This window comes from Mizuhopecten yessoensis, unplaced genomic scaffold (assembly GCF_002113885.1).
Source record: "Mizuhopecten yessoensis strain PY_sf001 unplaced genomic scaffold, ASM211388v2 scaffold1723, whole genome shotgun sequence".
NCBI classification, from domain to species: Eukaryota; Metazoa; Mollusca; class Bivalvia; order Pectinida; family Pectinidae; genus Mizuhopecten; species Mizuhopecten yessoensis.
In genome coordinates, this window is record NW_018404189.1 from 145,367 (window position 1) to 170,397 (window position 25,031).

The following is a 25,031-nucleotide window of genomic DNA, read 5'->3' on the forward strand; positions in this document are numbered from 1 at the left end:
CCCCCCTCCCTCCCCCATGTACACTTCGGTGATCCTGTACTCAGGTGGGCTAAGGCTTTATCTGCCACTTGACCTGCAGTCCCCTCCACATTGTAATGACGTGAACTTTAAAACCCCACTTAGGTGTTCCACACTTGAAACCTCTATCTTTCTATTGCTCTAGTGAGTATGAGTGAGGAGTGTACTGAGCTGTGACATGATAAGCTGCCATCAAAGGACTGGACACACTGAACATTCTGTAGTCTGAAGCTGGGCAAACAAAACACAGGATGACAATCCTGTGGTTTTCAAGACAAATTGGAAAGTCTGGCATTCCAGATAAATCAAATCATATTCTCCACAAGGTATATATGAAAATTAAACATTAAACTAAAACTGTGTGCCAAGGAAAATTACAAATGTTTCCTTCTGATGTATTTTCTGTAGGATACATCTTTGCCCAGGTCTAACTATTGTGTGAGGTTAATAAACCAGTTAATTATCAAACCTAAAACACCTGAAAACACTTCATAAAACAAGAGGTCAAATATCACAACTCTATGCATTTTGGTTATTCAGAAGATGTTATTAAAATGTTATCAACACACTTAAGCCCTGTCAGGCCTTGGACATGGGTAAAGGTAAGACATTTTGACAAATCTTGCAGCTTTTTATCTAACTGTATCTGGCCACATATCATTATCCTAGGCATGTTGGTTATTGAGATAAGTTTGTTGAAACGTTTTCAACACATTTTTGACCCATGACCTTAAATATGGGTGAAGGTCATTCATTTAAACAAACATGATAGACTTTAACCAAGCATGTTTCTAGCCAAATAACATCACCCTAGGCCTTTTTGTTATTCAAAAGAAGTTGTTTAAAGGGGTTTTATGAAGACAATTGACCCGTGACCTTGAATATGGTTGTAAGGTCATTCATTTGAACAAACTGGGTGACCCTTCATGCTACTGGCTAAATCACCCCAGCTACTTTGCTTATTCTTCAGAAGCCGTTTGAAGTTTTTAACATCTTTGAATCCTTTGACCTTAAGTCATTCGTTTGAAAAAAATTGGAAGCCCTTCATCCCAGCATGCTACTGACCAAATATAAACCTAGGTCTTTTTGTTATTCAAAAGGTGTTAAAAGAATTTTGAAGACAACTGACCCCTGTGACCTTAAATATGGGTGCACATGAAAGTCATTAATTTGAACAAACTTGGTAGCCCTTCATCCCAGCATGCTCCTGGCCATATATCATAATCCTAGCCATATATTGGTCATTCAGAAGAAGTTGCTCAAAGTTTTCAAATGTATGACCCCAGAGGACTTGAATACGAGTCATGGTCATTCATATAAACAAAGTTGGTAGCCCTTCATCCTAGTATGCTACTGGCTAAATACTATTACTTTAGGCCTCTTGGTTTAATTTAGAAGTAAAACAGTTGACTATGGATGCCACGCTATGGCATCAGTTGTCTAGATTAATAAGAAAATGTAAATGAAGGAAGGTTATATTTTGTTTCATGATCCTATTAAATACACACTTTGAGCCTATCACATATGTTATCATCTGGTCAGCCCTGGACTTCCACAAGGAGAAAACAAGGTGAGTAATGACTCACCGAGAAGTTTGTCACAAAATGGTCATCAAATGTCAAAAACTGACCACAGGTGACAAAGGACCATAACACCAAACACTTCAGTACAAGAATTCGAACCACACATTATACTACCTGTAAATGCCAAAGTACTAAATGTATTTGCCTGGGGTTTTACATCCTTGCAAAAGCTAAGGTCATATGAAAATGGCATCCATAGATGATGATGTCACTAAAGCGGAACTTTAAAGTGCCATCTCACTGAAATGTCACGACCTGGACACGGTAGTATGGCATTCCCCTAGTCACATTATATAACCACACCAAACTAGAAAAAGACATAAATGCCCGCTTATGGATGGGACGAGACGGAAAGGGACGGGACACTGGGATGGATATGGGCAACACTATATGCCCCCTCATTTTATGGCGGGGGCATAACAAAACAAATACCTGGTCAGATTATATAACAAGAGGCCCATGGGCCTTAACGGTCACCTGATATATTTATACAGAGAGTTGATTTTTGTTTTTAACATGAACAGAAATATTATTCAAAGTGACAAAAAACAATAAAACCACCTTATTCAATATCAAGCATGCAGATTTAAGACTGAAAAGTATTTGAAACTAGCACCTCTGATTCTAAACAAGGAAAATGAAGAAATTTTATTTTAGCACACAGACTCCATTGGGCCCCACCCTACAACCCTTGAGGGTAGGGCNCCCCCCCCCTCCGCGAGACCCCAGGGTCATGAAATTCACAATTTTGGTAAAGCACCTTAAGACCATTCCATCTATGAAGAGTTTTTGATTCTACCATATCTGGGTCTTGAGAAGAAGATTTTTGAAATTTCGGTCAATTCAACCCTTTTTGGCCCCACCCATCAGCCCCGGGGGGGTCAGTCAGGGCTGATATGTGCATTCCATCAAACTGCTATCCAATACTGATAATTATAACCCAAATTGAATTACTTCCAATGGCAATTAAACAAATGTTGGTCCAAAATGTGATTTCCCTATGTAAACTATAGTAAAGTTTACCCCCTCCCCAGGGGGAAACGTGAGACCCCAGGGTCAAGAAACTCACATTTTTAGTAAAGCACCTTAAGACCCTTCTATCTAAGAAGAGTATTTGATTCTACCATATCTGGATCTTGAGAAGATTTTTGAAATTTTAGTCAATTCGACCCTTTTTGGCCCCACCCCTCAGGCCCCTGGGGGCTGGGGACCATATAATTCACAAGTTTAGTTGACCTTTGGCCATGGAAGGTTTCTGCAAAATTTCATTGAAATTGGTTTAGGGGTTTTGGAGAAGAAGTCGAAATTGTAAATTGTTTACAGATGCACGCCGGACGCCGCCGGACAAAAGGCGATCGCAATAGGTCACTTGAGACTTTGTCTCAGGTGACCTAAAAACTTTAAACACCAAATTATTAAAATAACAAATACCTGATCTCATTTAAACAACGCCAAACAAAACAAATACCTAGTCATATTATATAAAAACACCAAACACCAAATTGTTAAAATTGCTCCGGACAAACTTCGGTACTAAATATAGAAGGGCCATAACTCTGTATATAGTGGGGCACGAGACCTAATTCAAGTGCACTGCACACCTTCTGTGGGTGATGTAGGTGCACATCAAGTTTCATCAAGATATCTTCAAAATTTTAAAATTAATGGCCCGGACAAGTTGCGATTAGAAGTACTAGAAGAAGAACCAGTACTAATCAAATATGTCTCCCTTCACTTGAAGGGGAGACAGAATAAACACTACTTAGAAAATAACTTGTTCTAAATTATGCCTTAACTTTGAGGAAATATATACAATGTTGGCCAACAAATTCTGACTCAATGTGATTTATGATTTTATAACACCTTCTTTTTTGCCTTGGCAGTTTAAATTTCTGTTTCTACATGGATCTTTTTTAACTCTAATATTGTTCATGGTCCCAATTACTCAGATGTAATGTTCAACCCATTATTACAAACCGTATTAATATTCTAAACATTCTTATAATCACATGCAAATATCTCTTTAAATATAGTACACAATGCCTTATGACTTGAATACCAAAATTCAAATCAACATATTTCTACCACAATAAATCTTCAACAGCTGGGAAACAGGAAATGTTTGTAATTCTTGAACTTTAACCCAGGTTTGTGATCAAAGCTCTGTGACCTACACTAAAATCTTAGCGTGTAACTTCTGAAGCATAAATTTATATAAAAAACGACCCTTGTTTTTAATAAAAAAGTAAAGAAAATGAAATGTTAGCATAACCTGAAAATATATGAAAGCCATATTTTACCTGTGTCGTAATGTCATACATTTTACCTGTGTTGTAATGATACATTTTACCTGTGTTGTAATGATATATTTTACCTGTGTTGTAATGATATATTTTACCTGTGTTGCAATGATATATTTTACCTGTGTCGTAATGATATATTTTACCTGTGTCGTAATGATATATTTTACCTGTGTTGTAATGATATATTTTACCTGTATCATTACAACACAGGTAAAATATATCATTACGACACAGGTAAAATAGATCTTTACGACACAGGTAAAATATATCATTACGACACAGGAAAAATATATCATTGCAACACAGGTAAAATATATCATTACCTGTGTTGTAATGATATAGTTTACCTGTGTTGTAATGATACATTTTACCTGTGTTGTAATGAGTCTACTAATGATGTATTTTACCTGTGTTGTGATGATACATTTTACCTGTGTTGTAATGATACATTTTACCTGTGTTGTAATGAATCTACTAATGATGTATTTTACCTGTGTTGTAATGATATATTTTACCTGTGTTGTAATGATATATTTATGATATATTTTACCTGTGTTGTAATGATATATTTTACCTGTGTCGTAATGATATATTTTTACCTATTTTTTCTCTATGAACAATAAAATGTTAAAAGACAGATGAAATGGTACTTCTTTTATGCATAAATGAATTAAAATATACTCCATCAAGCTGTTAAATCGGAAAAAATTGGCATTGTAACATCCTTGTAATATCATTGCAATATTTATACCCATCTAATGCTTGGTAAACAGCTGGCATGTATAAAGGTGCTCACTGAAGTCTGATGTCTCCATTATTCTGTTCATAGATTTTGAAAAGGAACTCTAACTTCTTTATTAAGTATCTATCCTTTCACAGACACCACGTAACTTAATAATTATGACTGATCTTAAATTCCATTTTTTTATGAAGTGTACTATTGATAAGCTAACACATCCTGTGTATATTTAACAAAATAATATTGCACTGCTATTCAGTATTTCTTTTTAAATCTTTTGAAGTTCAAAAGCTTCATCAATGAAATTTATTGTGAGCTCCCATAAAAGTAATAACATTATAGAACATATTGTAACTTTTTAAAAACTTCACAGAAATGGAGAGAGTTGTCTAGACTGACAATATATGTAAGCTGTCCCTGTTGGTTTCAGTCTGTTTACTACCACGCAGGTAAAAACAAGCCAGTAACATCCATGTAATACCAATCATGTTTTATAATTATGCTCTCCAATAACAATCATTGTGAATTTCCCAGTATGTCATGTGTAATATTTACTATATATATAATTCAAATTTTAAGAAGTGTTGTTCTACTTCCTTATGATTTTCTATGATTGATGATTCAATCATGGTTTAACTTTGTAAACTTTGGAAGAGTTATTGATATATTCGGAGCAGACCTGAAAACTAAGTAAACTACTTTCCTCTTAAGTTTTACCACAAACTACATCTGAAAATAGTAAGGTAGTTAAAAGAACCACATTTTACCCATTTTTGGTCATGTGAATGTGTCTCTTTTATTTAAATTTATTTTATGATCTATCAATAATCAATCATCATTTTGTTTGAGGAATAGTAATGTCATGAGTTTTGAAGACACTTACTATACCTGGTAAGTATACAGTGTTTACTTAGAACATCACGGTGTTCTAGTCTTGTTCACTTGCATGCTATATATGTACTTGTATTCTTGTTGTGCCTATATGAGTCGTATGTCTCGGCTAATAAAGAATCTGAATCTGATAGGGATGGTCACAACACAGCAGTTGTTAGGCTCCCCTTCCTTTTTCATGACAAAACAAATGTTATGCAGATGACATCAACCATGACAGAAACATAGAAAAATACATCTGTTACCATCGAACATGATTTCATCAAATGGGTTAACAAAACCATTATAAAAAAAGCAAAAAAAAGCAGTTAGCATATTTGAGACCCCATTCGATTTGAAAATAAAGAAGCAATACTTGGAAATATTGATGACGTTTGTTTGTTAAAAGCTTAAGAACACAGCAACAATAAAAGCTAAAATCTACATCATGAACACATCACTTAAATACTCTTGATTATCAACTGAAATCAATATTTGGTAATTAACATCAAGTACTTTGAGATATGATGGTTAATTATATATCCATTTGTATGTATACGGGAATGACCCAGGTAAACATCAAAGGACAACACATGGCTCTGTACAAATTGAGCTCTGTTTATATGTAGGAATACCCGTATATTATGCTCCGTATGTATACGATTGCCAATACATGTATTATGAGCTCTGTAGAAATGCCTTTATTATGAGTTCTATAGAGCTCTATAGAACTACGTAATGAATCCTGTGAGAAAGCTTATATGAGCTCTATAGAAATGTCTATATGAGCTCTGTAGGAGTGCATGCCTTTATAATGAGCTCTGTAGGGATGCATATATACTGAGCTTTGAAGGAGTGCCTTATAATGAGCTCTGCTTGAAGTCTTTATAATGAGCTCTGTAGGGATGTATATATAACGAGCTCTGTAGGAAATCTACATGAGCTCTGTAGGGATGTATATATAATGAGCTCTGTAGGGATGTATATATAATGAGCTCTGTAGGGATGTATATATAACGAGCTCTGTAGGAAATATACATGAGCTCTGTAGGGATGTATATATAATGAGCTCTGTAGGGATGTATATATAATGAGCTCTGTAGGGATGTTTATATATAACGAGCTCTGTAGGAAATCTATATAATGGGCTCTGTAGGGATTATATATAACGAGCTCTGTAGGAAATCTATATAATGAGCTCTGTAGGGAAGTCTCTATGAGCTCTGTAGGGATGTATATATATATACTGAGCCCTGTACATGTATTTATCTACAGTATGTTAGGGTGATCTCAAGCTCACTCTTTGACAGGTCACCTTGATGTCATACATCTAACGAAAAGTGACAAGTGTAACAGTTTAAGTATCTAGTTTTAGTATGTAGCTGGACATTCATTGACACATGCAGGACTTACATGTGGTCTTCATGACCTCATCAAGTTCATGTGTAATTCTTTAATGCAAAAATTTGAATTCACTTTATCCTGTAAAGAAAATGTTACATCTCTCCCTCTTTTGATTTTGTTGAGAATAGTAAACTGATCACAAGGGGATTTTCTGGGAGATCAATGGGAATGTATTAATTCTCTGACAACATATGACTCTCCACAAGAAAATGGACGTATAAAGTCATCAGCAGGAAATGTATTTGATAAATTTCTGCTTCAGTTATGATAGTGCTACAGGCTGATTACGCCTGACAGTATCAGATATGATATGTGAAACATGTGTTTTATAGATCTACCAAACCTAGGACAGAACACAGATGGAATATACAGTTAATATGTTTGCAGAAGGAGACTAATAAATGCCAGGATAAAAGCAGTAACAAAATGTAGATACTCCAAAGATAGATAGGCGTGCAGCTACCACACACTCACACTCCACTGATATTCACACTTTTCGATTAAGGCAGTTTTAACATCTATATTATATACATAGTACAGAATACAACTTAGCTGCATGTTTAGATGAATGATGAGAAACAAGAGTTCACACAACTTACCTCCTCTGCGAAAGCTTCACTATTCATTGTTACTGCCTGAGTCGACATTTTTCTTACTATTTCCTGGGAAACTGAACTCGGAAACAATACTTCTTGTATTTTTGCTCTTTGCTATGACACAGCCCGCGTAATATAAATCCAAACTGTTTAATGTCAAAAGTTTAAAACCAACACACATCCATATACACTTCACGTTTTTATCCTGAGCACTTCCGCAAAAACTTGCCTTGCGATTCTCACAATTTGCAGGCTCTCAGTGTAAATTTAAGAACGTTTACATTTACAACAGCCATGTGGGAGATGAAACCTACACTTCATTTCTCTTATGTATACACTTGGAATGAATCGATGGTGTACAAGCCCTGTCCCTCTCTATAATGCTAAGACCTGGACAGGAAATCCTTCACTGAAAGGAAACCCCTGGTTTTAAACATCAATAGGTCCGGCGTGGATGAGGGTACATAATTGTACACTTCTAATGATGACAGTGGTAACACACCAATCAGATCGTCCCCTTTAGTGTCGGTGGTGTGATCAATGGTATGTTTCAACTTTTCTTAATCACTATCAAAATACCATAACAATAACTACACAGAACACATGTAGGCAATCCAGCGAGCTGAACAGAACTATATAACTCAGTGGAGAAATTAAGTCAATCACCAATAAGTAATAAATTTCCAAGGATAGAGATGAGATAATCACTAGGTTCCAATTAGCCTGAGGTCAGAAGGTCAGTCTGATGACTCCGGCCCACACCAATGTTACCCAACAGTACACTACACCTTGATATGGTCCTATTGCATGTTATGTCAGCACCAGGCTGAGGTGTCTCTAATGACACTACCTCGGGAAACTACTAACAATGGACAGGTAAAAACAGTACAGGTAATCCTAACCCTTCATCCTCTGAGTGATCCGTGGAATGTCTCCGCACACAGTCTCCGCCAGTCACACTGTTTATGATAGCTTAATGTACATATAATATACTCCAGCAAGGCAGGTAGGGTGTGTAGAGTGGTGTTTTAAATCGTCTGACAGGTTTTATTTACTGTGAAAACCGCTGAGCAGAATGAGTATGACTGGTGTAAGCGATATCTCACTATCCTCCTGTATGGTAACCACTAACCCGATATCTCACTATCCTCCTGTATGGTAACCACTAACCCAAGGGGCCCCTTTATACAGAAATATAATAACTTTAAGTCCAAAATCACAAAAACACAAATGCTGAAAAATTAACACCAGTCCATTGTTATACCTCAGCCATGAACAATTCCATTATTACTGCTACACTACACTGTAATTGTCAGTACATTCACCGCTAGGATTTGGGGTATTTCCTAAAGCCAACTTAAGTAGGAGCCCTGCACCCTTAGAACTCCAAAACAGTCTCAATATCTTACCATTCCTTACTCATACCTTCCTCCCTGAATGCTTCACACACAGACATAGGTGTATTACATACATAGTTTGTCTCAACTTACAATGTGGATAAGTTCTAAATGAAGCGTCTTTTATAGCCGATTATAAGTATATATAGAAGAGCAACACTGGCCAAGTGTTACTACAATAATAAGCTATTTATGATAATAATACAAACAGACCTGTGTGTTCACATCCGTCTCATTGATATCTCCGGCAGTAGTTAGACAATGATACCTCAGTCTCTTCAACCTAAACACTTTTATCATAAATTTTCAAAAACATTTCCTAGGATCAAATAAATTTTATCAATATTTGGGTTGTGTGGTCTAATAATCTTAATATATTTAACACTGCAATATCAAAAAGTAGATGGATTGGGCCATCATCCAATTACGGCCTTACCTCTGTACAAGACATACAATGTATTTTGTTTGGCTTCTTTATAACATAAATCAAGTAGGTTTACTTTTCTTAACCAATTTAGAAGTCATTTCTAATACCTACAAATTTATTTATAAAGTGTACATTAACATAAGCTTCAGTTGATTTTATATTGTGCTAAGAATTAGAATTTAACATACAAATATATGTAAACACAACACTCTATAGAAGTGGTCTCCTCCTATGTCAAGTCCTTTAGAAATAAAAGTGTAGGTAATTCCTACGAACTTACATAAACCCAGGTACTTCAGTAGGTCATCAAGTGTTTAAAAAGACTTATTGATTTAGTGGATCACTTTCATACAGGTGTATTGTGATAGCTATACAGGTGTGTGTGACATTCACATTTCTGATTAAAGGCTACATAGGACTACAAAGTGTCCTTGGCAGCATTCTCAGGTGTGTGGTAAGCTCGGTATAACCTCAGGTGTAAGTATACTCGGTATAAGATCTTACAAACCTCAGCTGCAACTGTCATCATCTCAAACCAATGAAAATTAAATCATTTATAATATCATTTAACTTTTGATTCCACAGTTGTTGAATCTCTTTCCTCTTATAGTGTATCCAAACATTATAAGTAAAATGACATTCTACTTGAGTGGGATATTTTATTTATAAGACAATCTGTTTTAATTTAACAATATGAACAAGTTGTCAGGCACATTCAGAATACGTTGGGAATCACAACTTAAACACTAAGGAATGAAGAAGTAAAGTAGGCCAAAGACAGCTTAATTATTGATAGCTTACAAACCTATATAGAGAGACAGCAATGCCATAAAACCTATCTTACATTGAATATTGTACAACCCTAGATTGCAAAGGAAAAACAGAGTCATTATATAAGAAAGGGCATTTCTGACATTTATTTTTACGGATCCCTAAGTCACAATGGTGTAAATGACATAGTAATGAGAAGTGTCATACCCGATACCCTGCTCACCCATGATTAATCAAAGTCACGCTATCAATTACACTGAAATTGTCGGTAATTTCACCAGAGTAAAATGCCATTCCTACCTTACCATCATCGTATAAAGCTATATTGGTCGGCTGTGACCAATAACTGTGGCAGAGTACACTAAGAAAGGCACACAGGTGTACTGGACTGGAAACAAATCTGGGTACAGTAACCTGACATTAATGTCAACATTTGGGTCTAGAAGTCAATGTTAGGATATCTAAAGATAACTTGCAATTGAGGGTTTATAAGGATGACTGAAAAATGTTTAATACTGATATTATATATACAGTATAGTTTAGGTAAATGTGCAAGACTTATGTACCTGTAGCAGGGAAAACTATCAACAAATCTTCATAGAGTAAGAACCTTTCCATTTATACACGATTCTGCAACTTGGTTCTTAGATATATATATTAATTACCATGATACTTCAAGCCTCTGCTACCTGATATTATGTTGTGATTGACCAATCTACCAAAGTCATCTAAATCACGCCTTATATAATTATGATAGAGTAAAAGCTGACATTAGCCATGTCCTAGCCTCCAGCCATCTCGAATGACTAGTGATTCATCTGATTATTGTATACAGTATTAGTAGACTCGGATTAGCCCTGGGTGAAAATCCTACAACATTCTGCAGACAGCCTTGTTCATATATATTAGAAAAATATCAAATTACAGTAGGTGACAAACAGGTAATGGCAGAAAGTTTTTCCTCAATATCACTTTAAATAACAAGGTTTCTCTGCTATATATATATTAGTGGTGTACATTGACTGTCATTGATAGAAAGTTTGGTAATATAGTATGGATACAATTGCATATTAATGCTAAAGAATAATGTACTTATAATGTTGCCATACCATACAAGCATTAAATCAGTTGATATTGTGTATATCAAATCATCAAAAAGTATGTCTTTTATAATCTGTGATCTGGTATACTTAGAACAAATTTTAAAATTGTGAACAAAGGGTCATAACTCCAAATGATGCAATGACTGACTGGCAGACAGAGTGCAAACCTATATACATTATGCAGCTCTCCTAGAGATCATTCTACACCTGTAGGGGACAAATTATCTCAGATATGTGCCGTACAATTATCCAACATGTACAGTACACATGTTGTACAGTGACATCTAACATGTACAGTACAAACAATGTACAGTGACATCTCACATGTACAGTACAAACATTGTACAGTGACATCTAACATGTACAGTACAAATGTTGTATGTTCAGTGACATCTCACATGTACAGTGACATCTTACATGTATAGAACAAACATTGTACTGTGGCATCTCACATGTACAGTACAAACATTGTACAGTGACATCTAACATGTACAGTACAAATGTTGTATGTACAGTGACATTTAACATGTACGGTACACATGTTGTATGTACAGTGACATCTCATATGTACAGTACACATGTTGTATGTACAGTGACATCTAACATGTCCAGTACACATGTTGTATGTACAGTGACATCTCACATGTACAGTACGAACATTGTACAGTGACATCTCACATGTACAGTACGAACATTGTACAGTGACATCTCACATGTACGGTACAAACATTGTACAGTGACATCTCATATGTACAGTACAAACATTGTACAGTGAAATCTAACATGTACAGTACAAATGTTGTATGGACAGTGACATCTAACATGTACAGTACACATCTTGTATGTACAGTGACATCTAACATGTCCAGTACACATGTTGTATGTACAGTGACATCTCATGTGTACAGTACAAATGTTGTATGTACAGTTACATCTAACATGTACAGTACAAATATTGTATGTACAGTGACATTTAACATGTACGGTACACATGTTGTATGTACAGTGACATCTCATGTGTACAGTACAAATGTTGTATGTACAGTGAAATCTAACATGTACAGTACAAATGTTGTATGTGCAGTGACATCTAACATGTACAGTACAAATGGTGTATGTACAGTGACATCTAACATGTAAAGTACAAATGTTGTATGTACAGTGACATATAACATGTACAGTACAAATGTTGTATGTGCAGTGACATCTAACATGTACAGTACAAACATTATACAATGACATCTAACATGTACAGTACAAATGTTGCATGTACAGTGACATCTAACATGTACAGAACAAATGTTGTATGTACAGTGACATCTAACCTGTACAGTACAAATGTTGTATGTACAGTGACATTTAACATGTACTGTACACATGTTGTATGTACAGTGACATCTCACATGTACAGTACAAATGTTGTATGTAAAGTGACATCTAACATGTACAGTACAAACATTATACAATGACATCTAACATGTACAGTACAAATGGTGTATGTACAGTGACATCTAACATGTACAGGACAAACATTGTACAGTGACATCTAACATGTACAGTTCAAAGGTTGTTTGTACAGTGATATATAACATGTACAGTACACCTGTTGTATGTACAGTGACATCTAACATGTGCAGTACAAACATTGTACAGTGACATCTAACATGTACAGTACACATCTTGTATGTACAGTGACATCTAACATGTAAAGTACAAATGTTGTATGTACAGTGACATATAACATGTACAGTACAAATGTTGTATGTGCAGTGACATCTAACATGTACAGTACAAATGGTGTATGTACAGTGACATCTAACATGTACAGTACACATCTTGTATGTACAGTGACATCTAACATGTAAAGTACAAATGTTGTATGTACAGTGACATTTAACATGTACTGTACACATGTTGTATGTACAGTGACATCTCATATGTACAGAACAAATGTTGTATGTACAGTGACATCTAACCTGTACAGTACAAATGTTGTATGTACAGTGACATTTAACATGTACGGTACACATGTTGTATGTACAGTGACATCTCATGTGTACAGTACAAATGTTGTATGTACAGTTACATCTAACATGTACAGTACAAATATTGTATGTACAGTGACATTTAACATGTACGGTACACATGTTGTATGTACAGTGACATCTCACATGTACAGTACGAACATTGTACAGTGACATCTCACATGTACAGTACAAATGTTGTATGTAAAGTGACATCTAACATGTACAGTACAAACATTATACAATGACATCTAACATGTACAGTACAAATGGTGTATGTACAGTGACATCTAACATGTACAGTACAAATGTTGTATGTATAGTGACATCTAACAAATGTACCCTACAATTATCTGATGTCACATTGACATTAGTTACTCAATGTACTTGCTGTTAACACGCCACAGAAATGGTCGCCATATACAGGATGATGTAGTTGACAGCATTCCAAGGTTGAAGATTGACATGAAAAAAAGAAGAAAACATAGTGTTAACAGGGCTATTTACAACAGTAGATGTATTTCTATTTTAATTAATATAGTATATATTGACACAGAGGTGATATAATTCTATATTTGGAACAATTCTTGAAAGAATGAAAAAAAATTGCATGAAATTTTATTGTGTCAAAATGTAGTGTACGTTGGTCAGGAATGTGAAACACACATATATATAGATCTATATCATTATTATAATATTGGAGTGATAGACATCTTGTTGTCATGGTAATTAGATGTGCTTACATGGCTTACTTATATCTATAGATATGTGGTACTGTCCAAGTGTAAATCAGGCAAAATTAACACATACCATGCAGGCATTTCATCTCACTTATGGAAAACTCACAGATAAAAGGGAAATAACTCTAGCTGATTATTGCTACCTGCAGCTGTATACATATCTACATATTGTAGGAGACGGAATAGAAGACAAAACACTATTCTGTAGGTGGGATTTGGAGTCACTGTAACCTAAATATATGAATATTCCGAGTTGAATGAATCACACTGCTGCCATACTCTATAGAAATGTCCTTGTTGTGGTATGTGATTATCACATCACAGCTGGACTTAAATCAATAGTAACACAGCAGATCTAACCATGACTGGACAAGAGCCTGGGGCAGACAGTCCAGAGCCTGGGGCAGACAGTCCAGACCCTGAGGCACAGTCCAGACCCTGGCTTTGATTCTAGCCCTGGCCATGACTGTATACGTTACCAAGTAGGGACAGAAAATGAAGCCAATGTCGACATAATGTCACTCATGGAACAGTGAATCATATGTCTGATTCTCCATGACAAAATCTTTCAAATTGATTTTACAAATTATCAAGCAAAGAAGTCTAGACTTTGAAAGCATATACAACTAATTATATACATTAATCGTGTGTTTAGGCTTCAAAATGTTCTGTTTGTATCAAAGATAGATTACCAACAGGGACTAATTCATCATCATTATATAATGGGTATTTTACCAATATCATAGGCAATGTTATACCATACCGTTTAGTGGGTATTTTACCAATATCATAGGCAATGTTATACCATACCGTTTAGTGGGTATTTTACCAATATCATAGACAATGTTATACCATACCGTTTACCGGACAATGTTTCTGTTGCAACACTAAGTTATATATCAAGGACAGAAACTTAACCCAGGCACTGAACAATTTCTGATAACCCCTATTAGTATCATGCTATATATGCAGCTGGATTGTTTTCTTTGTCTTTAATAAAGGATTATGCATAGAAAGGCAATATTTTATTGAAACTGATTATTCATTACAGTAACTATCAAAGCTACCAATCAGTTTAACGTAAAATCTGTATCAATTTAAGGTAAAATCTGTATAAATTTAACGTAAAATCTATATAAATTTAACGTAAAATCTGTATCAATTTAACATAAAATCTGTATCAGTTTTCAAACATATTGACACACTTCATATTCTGAATTTATGTTTCTCTGCAGATTTTAAATTTCAAATAACCTGAATTATTTCCCTAGGAAAATCTCAAACATTAATCTTTTAAACTTTAAGTGGACCAATTATAATTTCTGATTGTTCATTATCAGAAACAAAATAATTTACTGTAGTACACGTACTGATATATTACCAATACTAACAGACACGGTTGTATGTAATCATAAATACACACGATGTACATTGTACTGAATCAGATTGTAATTACAGATGACATGGACACAACACAGCTCCTGCATGGTATGTAAATGTACTGGTAATGAAGGGGAGATAAATAGGACCCGTCTTCATGTATATAACTTGTATATATGAGGATACAGAAGCAGCTCATCTTCCCCCAGAATGCTGTATATATATATTTATATCCACACCTGGTCACATTCTGGTCTGTTATAACATTTAATATCTCTATTGGCCAATGGGAACAGAAACTTTGAATCAGTGAAAATTATGCATGAGAATGTTACACAACCCTAGTTTGATTGCCATTCCTACTCTAGTGCATTTGATGTAATACAGGTACAGGTTAATAAGTACATGTGTAAGGTTCCCTTTATTTAGACATATTTCTGTTCTACTCTTTGTCCGTCATGTATGCAAAGGAGAATTCTGAGCCTTGGATTCATCTTTTTTTTAACTGCATATTTTGGAGTCTTCTCTAAAATGATACTCAGGACTCTAGACAATTTCCAAATTCTTGTCTGTAACTGAAGTGTTCCCCCACCCTTCCCTGGATAAAACATTTAAAAAATATTTTCCAGGGTATACCATTTTATCTTTTGAGTACTAGTCCCCATGCAGATTTTGAACATTCTCCTAGACCTGTCTGTAATTTCCTAGTAAATATTGAACATTTTCACTGTTCACTGTAACGAAATTGTGTAGACATGTTTAATTACATGTTAATCAATGATCTTGAGTATTTACACTACCACTTGTGCTAAAATCAGTCTTAGTCTATAAATTCTGCATTATATTGCATAGATTGATGACCAAACCCCGATAAATTCAATATGCCCTACAGTATAAATATCATAAATCACCACCTGGAGAAGTCACTAATGGCCTGGAACCTTCACGCATTGTCTTCTACAACTTTATCTATACTGAATTATTTCTGGGTATTTGGGGAAAACCAATTATGGCAAAAATGATATTTTTTTTTTAAAGTTTTCCTTGTTTTAAAGCATCAAAAGAATAGTTAGGAAATAAATGTGTGATCTGCTAGAATAATTCAATAAATCAAAAACAAATCATCAATAAAAGTAAATTTGAGATAGAATTGGGTTTTTCCTTTTCAAATTGTAAGGACTAAGGTGGAAAAAACCATTTCTAAGAAAAAAAAAAACCACACACACACACACACACACAACGGAGATACATGTACAATCAAACTCCCAACTAAATAGGAATCCTTGCTATGAAGCTCCATTCATCAAGCATTCTATAGCTAGTCTATTTTATACATGAATCTGACTATTTACATAATTCTTGACACATTGTGGTGTATGTATATATTATCCAAAAGAATGTATGAGCTACATGTGATCACACATAAAACTAACATACCTCTGGGGCTCAACCTAACACCCACAACACGTACAAAACATGTATCTGCATAAGAAATTAGTGACCAGAAAACTATCAGAACACTTTTTTCTTTGCTGCAAGTTAAAAAAGAGCCGTTTGTACAAGCAGAGAATAACAAGCAAGGAGTTCAGCAGATTGTAAATAGATCCTTAACTACACAGGGCTACCTCATGACTGCTGGTTCTTCTAGCGTGCTACAGATTCCCAACTAATTGTATCATTTGTGTGCTAATAACACTATTTTTGACAGACATCAAAAGTAAAGCATTAAAGAGCGTCCTGCTTATTCATGTATGCATTTGTGAATGTTATCATAATGAATTGAAACAGCAATCCAAAAATACACCATTTCTGTTGTATTAATGTTTATCAGAGTGGGGTTTCTCACAAAAAAACACTACAATTTTGACAACAAATTCATTCAAGTGAACTCAAACTTTTTGTATTTCAATCCAAATCCTACAATCAACTAGGCTATACTGTAGTAGTTTCAACACAATGTGATAATGGATTGGATCAATCCTGAAACAGCTTGAACTACTGACTCCAATATATATTTCAAAAGCACACATGCAATTGAGAATTCTTTACAAATAACAGTTGCCCAAACAAGCCGTTCAATACTTTCTAACTCAATCAAAACCAGCTGCAAGCTAAAAATATATATATAGATCTTCTGGTGATCAATATTCACAAACAACATTTTTTCTTGCCTATTCATTAGAAATTTGAGAACAGCATAAATTTATGCACATATTGAATTTTGTCAGCAATTTTCTCTTGTAGTATCAACAGTATAGGTGTAAATAATTAATCACAACAAAGTTCATATGATATATTTCAGGATAATACCATAAACCCTCCCCCTCTTCTCCTGGCATTGAACAATTACAAGTTAGTACAAATAATTTGTTATCATAAAAGCTAATCTGTGAGGATATGATTACACACTTGGAGTAACTATTGATTTTGTAGCAAGTCCACAGCATCATTCTGTGGAGCATATCCATATGCACAAATACACAATGCGGTGGTTGAGAGACAATCTGATTAAAATCATCTGTTACATGGCTCCGCCTGCACATCTGAATGTGCCGCGGTCAGGGTCACCTTTAGATGAACCAATGAGATTGGCAAAAGTTTGCCAGTGAGTCGGAATATCATGGTTGATAGATAAATAGCGAGGGGCATCGAATAGATAAGTTTACCAAAACAAATATGGCGGCGAGAACTGACGTTTCTACGACGCCAAGAAAAACGTACCCATTGGGTAATAATTGCGTAGGCAACACCGCCATACAGTTTTTCTTCTCTAATAAAGCTTCGAATATCTTTTTCTGTTCGGGTTTCAGACGATCAATCTCAAATAACTTCAGAACTTTTGCATCATTCTCATCAATGTCCGATATATTTGTTACAACACTGAGCGCCCTTTTGAAAGGGGGTCTCTGATTGGTCAAAATTTAATGAGTATATATAAATATAAAGGTCACCTGAACGTGACCCTGACCGTGGCACACTCAGATGTTCAGACGTAGTACGAAGTTAGCGAAGCCATGTAACATATGATTTTAATCAGATTGGTTGAGAGACTATCAATTTCACACAAGCCATCAAAGAGAACACACTGTCCTTATACTATGAATTCCTTCCCTAATATATAAAAATGGACAAAAGTCTGTTGAGAAATCAAATGGTCCAGTCATGCTTTTATAGAATCATGCTTTGTTATTTCACCGGACTTATTGGCACACAAAAAAAAAGTTCTTTTCTTAAGAAAGGTATTAACAACTGGTAGCAATTTCACCTTACAGAAATTAAAATAGAATCTGTAACCTCAATGTTGTATTTAATACAAAAATAATAATTTTCGTATTAAATACAACATTGAGGTTATAGATTCTATTTTGTAGCAAACATATTCATCATACTCCAATTATTATACAGCAAACCTACACGTACACTTGACTGTAATTTAACTTGTAATGTAAGCTGAACTGTGTGTAAGTTGTCAAGTAGGCCATCACTCTACCTCATCTAAAGACTGCTTGTAGGCCCATCTGACCGATTTAATGGGTCAGTGACTGCAACAATAATGTTATTGGGGCGTTGTACGCTATCATTTACTCATGTATCTTACGTAGGAATTCAGCTATCAGAAACATCCACGTCCCCCCAGTTTTATCTTCGTTATTTATAGCAGGGGCCTGCTATTTGTTGTATCTTCAAAATCTTGTCAGAACTCACAATTCTAGTAGTTTCTCAAAACTGCCATCTCAAATAATTAACCACCACCAGTGCATGACATACTAGAACAACATATTGAAATATCTGTGTCATAAATCCGTGTTATTTGCTTATAGCCTATTTATATGCATGAAATGCAGAATTATTAATATACCAATGCTTTCCAATATACACATCGGCTTAAAATACACAGAATCTTGAACGTAAACAAGTGTCTGTAACCCTTTATGTGAGCAAAGTCTGCTCTATAATTGAATTTAAGTGGTGGGAGTAGGATTGTCCGTTTGCTAGTATATGAGTAATCGTTCTGAATCATCTGATAGGATGGAGAACCCCATATGATCAAAATAACTCATCATCGTTTTGCGGAAGTGAGCCAGGCCACCAACCTGTGTTTTTTAAATACCGAGATGAAGAAGGGTTGATTTTTAAGATTTCGATTGTTCGAACAAAGTCACAATCAGACGCATGGATAGACAAATTTATTATAAAACCTCAAACATATTTTATACATTTTAAACATAAGAACATTTCATTGTAATATGTAGCTTACCCATTATGAGAATTTCGTCCGCTTCATTCACCGCCAATGTGGTTCCTGCGCATGCTTACATCAATATTTTAAACAACTTCCGCTAAATGAACCTAATCGACCTCCTCACTATTTTTACAGTCATGGTGGTGATATCCACACGCGCACTTGCTATTGGCCTTGCAACAAAATGCGTCTGGCCCAGAAACCCGAAACGTTCTTTATCTAAACAACTGGAGGGAAATGTAAATAAGAATGGCTGACGGACCCTTACCAAACGTGTATGGTTAGAGGGAAATAACTCCTACAAGTGATGAGGACCGCGGCTATACGGAAATATTTCATTTTTTTTTCAAATACTTGTTGATTAAATATATTTATATACAATGCTACTAATAGGCATTTTCAATGCATTTACTCAATGTTTATTTTCCATTCATTTTTAGCTAAGGGCCAGGTGAGCTTATGGTGTGGCGTCCGTCGTCCGTCGTCAACTTTTTATTTTAAACAACTTCTTCGAATTCACAGTAACCAAAAGGCCTAGGGTGATGCTATTTGGCCAGAAGCATGCTGGCATGAAGGCCTACCAAAATTGATAAAATGAATGACCTTCATCGATAAACAAGGTCACAGGGGTCAAATATGTTCAAATCTTCAAACAACTTCTTCTAAATAACCGAGAGGCCTAGGGTGATGATATTTAGCCAGTAACATACTGGGATGAAGGGCTACCAAGTTTATTCAAATGAATGAACTTGAATTATATTCAAGGTCACAGGGGTCAAATGTGTTTAAAACCTTTTACACAATTTCTTCTGAATAACCAAGAGGCCTAGGGTGATGACATTTGGCCAGTAACATGCTTGGATGAAGGGCTCCCAAGTTTGTTCAAATAAATGACCTTCATCTATTTTCAAGGTCACAGGGGTAACATATGTTAAAATCTTTAAACAACTTCTTCTGAATAACCAAGAGACCTAGGGTGATGATATTTGGCCCGAACATGCTGGAATGAAAGGCTACCAAGTTTGTTCAAATGAATGACTTTGAAATTCTTGATGTGTGGACGAAGCACTTCTCCAACTTATCTTGTGTTGATCCTAACAAACCAACGCCACTGGAGATTGAATATGATGTAGATGCTATACACCTAGCATGTAAGCCACAACCAGTTCAGCTCTAGGAACTCGTTACCGAGAACATGGTTGAGGCGGCTGTGAAAAGACTCAATAGCACCAAACAGCAGATGTATATGGTATCTCGGCGGAACATCTCAAATATGATGGTGTCGGCCTTATCCAGGTACTAGCACACCAATGATATACAATTACGGGTGTATTGGCAGCCGAGGCTAGTACCTGGGCATACATCGCCTTCCTTGACACAAAGGCTGCTTTCGATACTGTATAGCACCGTCTTCTGGAAAAGAAGCTGTACTTAAATGGCGATACAGGCAAATCCATGGATATCATTCATGATATAAACTGTAATGCGACTACCTCAGTGAAACAGCAAAACAACTACTAGTATCCAAATCTATCCATGTACAAAAGGGGATAGAAAGTAAGGAAACCTTAGCACCGAACTATATAAAATGTATATCCATGACCTGCTGGATAGGTTGTAAAATTCCGGACTTGGCGCGCATATCGGTCTAACACCAAGTGCATCATGTACATGTGCAGATGACGTAGACCTAATTGATTATTCGATGGGTTGCTTGTTGACCCTGATTAACATCGTGCAAGACTACAGTAAGGAGCCATGCGAATCCAAGGAAATCAGCCAAAGCAACAGTTTAAAGTTAAATCTGAAAAGGCAGGAAGATGCTATTTATTATAATGGGCAGAGGCCAGATACCTGTTTACACCTTCTACGTAAAATCGTTATACCAACTATGGTTTATGGTCTGGAAACTGTAAATCCGACAGAGATATGGAACCACTGGAAGTACAGTACAGGACAATCCTCAAACAAATCTTCTAGATGCCTGACCATTACACTGAAATTTATTATACATAAAAAATACTTCGAAGATACTAAGCGCCCTAATCTCCAACGAATAAACAGAAAGTGATAAAGCTGAACATTTGGTTCTGACAAGGGGAGATAATCCACACAGCTGGTTTGGATATTTTGTGGATTACCAACATTTCAGGATTTGCTTGACGGCGATGTCCCATACACCACGAGAAACAATGGAAAAACCTATTCAACAAACCAATTGATGAGTATTGGATGGACAAGATTCAGAATCAAGCAGTATTCCTCACATCCCTGAACAATACAAACTGCTCTTTCAAACCCGAAGCGTTACACCCTATAATTAAATCGGTTACAACGGACACCAGCTATGTTGAAAGGCTACCTGTTAAACTCCAAAACTAGTAACGAACAGCTACTTACTACAGAGTAACAGAAATGCATTTGACCAGATTGAAATACTCCCAACATGTCTACTATGGATTTTCTATTGGGTAGCACTGCACATGAAAACAACCGTCAGCATTTTATACAGAGCCTACAAGAAGACTACCTTCCAACTGGACTTATGGGAAATATTAACGTTCTATGAATATATTAGTGCCTGCGAACAATTATCGAGGAGGATGCACTTTTCACATGAATGGTCGTCGGAGATCAACCATTCTCTCTACAAAAAAAGAAAAAGGGTTGTTATTCAAGGGAGACAACTTGACAATTCTGTGTCTACCTTCTGTGTGAGGTGTGCTGTGAACTAATAGTGTCATATTTGTGGCTTGCTATTGACATAGACATAATGACTAGAGCTGCACCATGTATTCGGCAAGGCTTTCCTGTATATATTCCATTCTACCCAGCACGGCTTTCCTGTATATATTCCATTCTACACAGCACGGCTTTTTCCTGTATATATTCCATTCTACCCAGCAAGACTTTCCTGTATATATTCCATTCTACACAGCACGGCTTTCCTGTATATATTCCATTCTACCCAGAACGGCTTTCCTGTATATATTCCATTCTACCCAGCACCGCCTTCCTGTATATATTTCATTCTACAGAGCACCGCTTTCCTGTATATACCTGGGAGTGTAAAAACTGCATGTCCAACCCTTCAATATACATGACATGCGACTAAACCCAGTGCCGCTACTAAAAGTCCCCGATGTCATCAATATCCACCAGATTGCCACACAAATCTGTAAACCTTGCTCATTTTGGTGTTATGCGAGAAATAGATAAACAAAAACTGGCTTCTTATAGCTCTGTGTGGCAGTGGAAATAGTGTCACATATTCACAGAGATCTATGTACAAATCTTGAAGTAGGTTAATTCTACGACTTCAAGAGCTTAACTTTTGGGCCTTTCTTTGCTCGGCGCTAAGGTGAAAAAGTAGGAACTACCACGTACAGTATTGTACAGAAATCGATTAACTTAGTGCAGAGAAAATACTTGTTTCGCAACAATTATGATATAATCTATAGAGTTGCATATGGTCATTACGTTTGACCCGTTAAGTTACATAAATTGAGAAATAGCGAGATAACTAAATACATTTTAACAAAATAAATATAAAGAAATAAAAATGAAATATCAGAAAGACTTTAAAGGAAGTAAGAGTAATATCGGCCTTTCTTTTTGTTACGGTTGGAGAGAAATATTCGTAATTGGTATGTTAGGCCATGCATTAAATGGTCTCACAGAACAAGATTATTAGAAATATAATCGTAGCAGAAGAACCGTCGGACACCTCTTCCCATTGGGAGGAGGGCCGCGGATCACTTAGCGCTTCAAGTCTGGCCATGCTGTCTGCTGCATACACACTGTCATTTCATTAACCGTGAGATATTCTGTTTCATCCACAGTCGCGATATATAAATCTAATTGAACACTGATTCGTCATATTCCAACATTATCTGATCGAAAATCGAGCCCATTTCCACCCCATCTGGTTTTTCAGGTTCATATTTCATATGTCGCTCGATTACCGCCAAATCGACCATGCACTACCCAGTGATTCAGTGCGAGAATATGTCAACTATGACTAGGCGACAGATTTACGAATAGTGGAGGAGAGGGGACATCTAGACTATATGTTTTTGCATATGTACATGTGTCACAACATGTGTTACAACATGTGTCACAACATGTGTTACAACATGTGTCTCTGTGTCACAACATGTGTCACAACATGTGTTACAACATGTGTCTCTGTGTCACAACATGTGTCACAACATGTGTTACAACATGTGTCTCAACATGTGTTACAACATGTGTCACTGTGTCAAAACATGTGTCACAACAAGTGTTACAACATGTGTCACTGTGTCACAACATGTGTCACAACATGTGTTACACTTGTGCATGATAATGGTCAGAAGTCTTTCGTCAAATACGAGGCCATTTTTCTTATAGTGATGACAGAAGTAATCCAAGTACCTCTTGCACATGGCACCTACTATCTTGCCTGCTATCCATGGAATCAATTACATTCGGATTTATCGTCATGTTCCATCTGCAGCCACTACGAACCTCTTGAATAAGAGCGGTTTATCTACTGGTAAACATTCCCAATAAGAGCTGTTGATCTACTGGTAAATTTTCCCAATAAGAGCTGTTGATCTACTGGTAAATTTTCCCAATAAGAGCGGTTGATCTACTGGTAAACGTTCCCAATAAGAGCTGTTGATCTACTGGTAAACTTTCCCAATAAGAGCTGTTGATCTACTGGTAAACTTTCCCAATAATAGCGGTTGATCTACTGGCAAACTTTCCCAATAAGAGCTGTTGATCTACTGGTAAATTTTCCCAATAAGAGCTGTTGATCTACTGGTAAACTTTCTCAATAAGAGCTGTCGATCTACTGGTAAACTTTCCGACTAAGAGCTGTTGATCTACTGGTAAACTTTCTCAATAAGAGCTGTCGATCTACTGGTAAACTTTCCCAATAAGAGCGATTGATCTACTGGTAAACTTTCCCTTTAATCGTTCTTTGCTGACTTTTCGGGTAGGACCACTTTTTGAACTCCGCCAGCGGGTTTGCCATCCACTGGCTTGTCGAGTCCTTTGTGTACTGCCATAACGCCTGGATCGATATTTCGGGACTCCCCTTTACAACAAAAGGATTCTAATCATACAGGAAGGTTTTTGTTGCTTTGGATTCACGTTCATCGTATTGTTACCCCATTGCCTTGACAATAACTTCTAACATCTCTTGCAGTATGGCGTTCGCCTTGGAGCATTCGGGCACAGAGAGTAACCACTGGGCTGTCATTCCTCTTCCTTTTGTCAAGTCTCTGGATGATTTCATGCTCCTTGTTAAAGTATGGTTAAATCAGAGAACATTTCGGCCCATTATCTGTCGGTTATTCTTACAAAATGGCAGCTAGTCTAGAGAAATGCACGAATTTCGTTTTTTGAAATTAAATTCGACCCATATGTTCCAGGTAGACAAGC

General features: G+C 36.1%; 1 protein-coding gene across 2 annotated transcripts in view; it reads right to left on the reverse strand.

Annotated features, from left to right (window-relative positions):
- The window catches only part of LOC110467158 (septin-7-like), a 74,363-nt gene extending 54,668 nt beyond the window's left edge, over nucleotides 1-19,695 (reverse strand). Inside the window, exon 1 of one of the 2 annotated variants that reach the window (XM_021524143.1) lies at nucleotides 19,615-19,695. In XM_021524143.1, coding sequence (XP_021379818.1) covers nucleotides 19,615-19,617 — 3 coding nt within the window. In that variant the 5' untranslated portion in view covers nucleotides 19,618-19,695. Of the gene's footprint in view, nucleotides 1-7,516; nucleotides 8,637-19,614 lie in introns of those variants that run through there. The other variant, XM_021524125.1, reaches the window with a different exon arrangement.
- Between the last annotated feature and the right edge of the window lie 5,336 nt (nucleotides 19,696-25,031).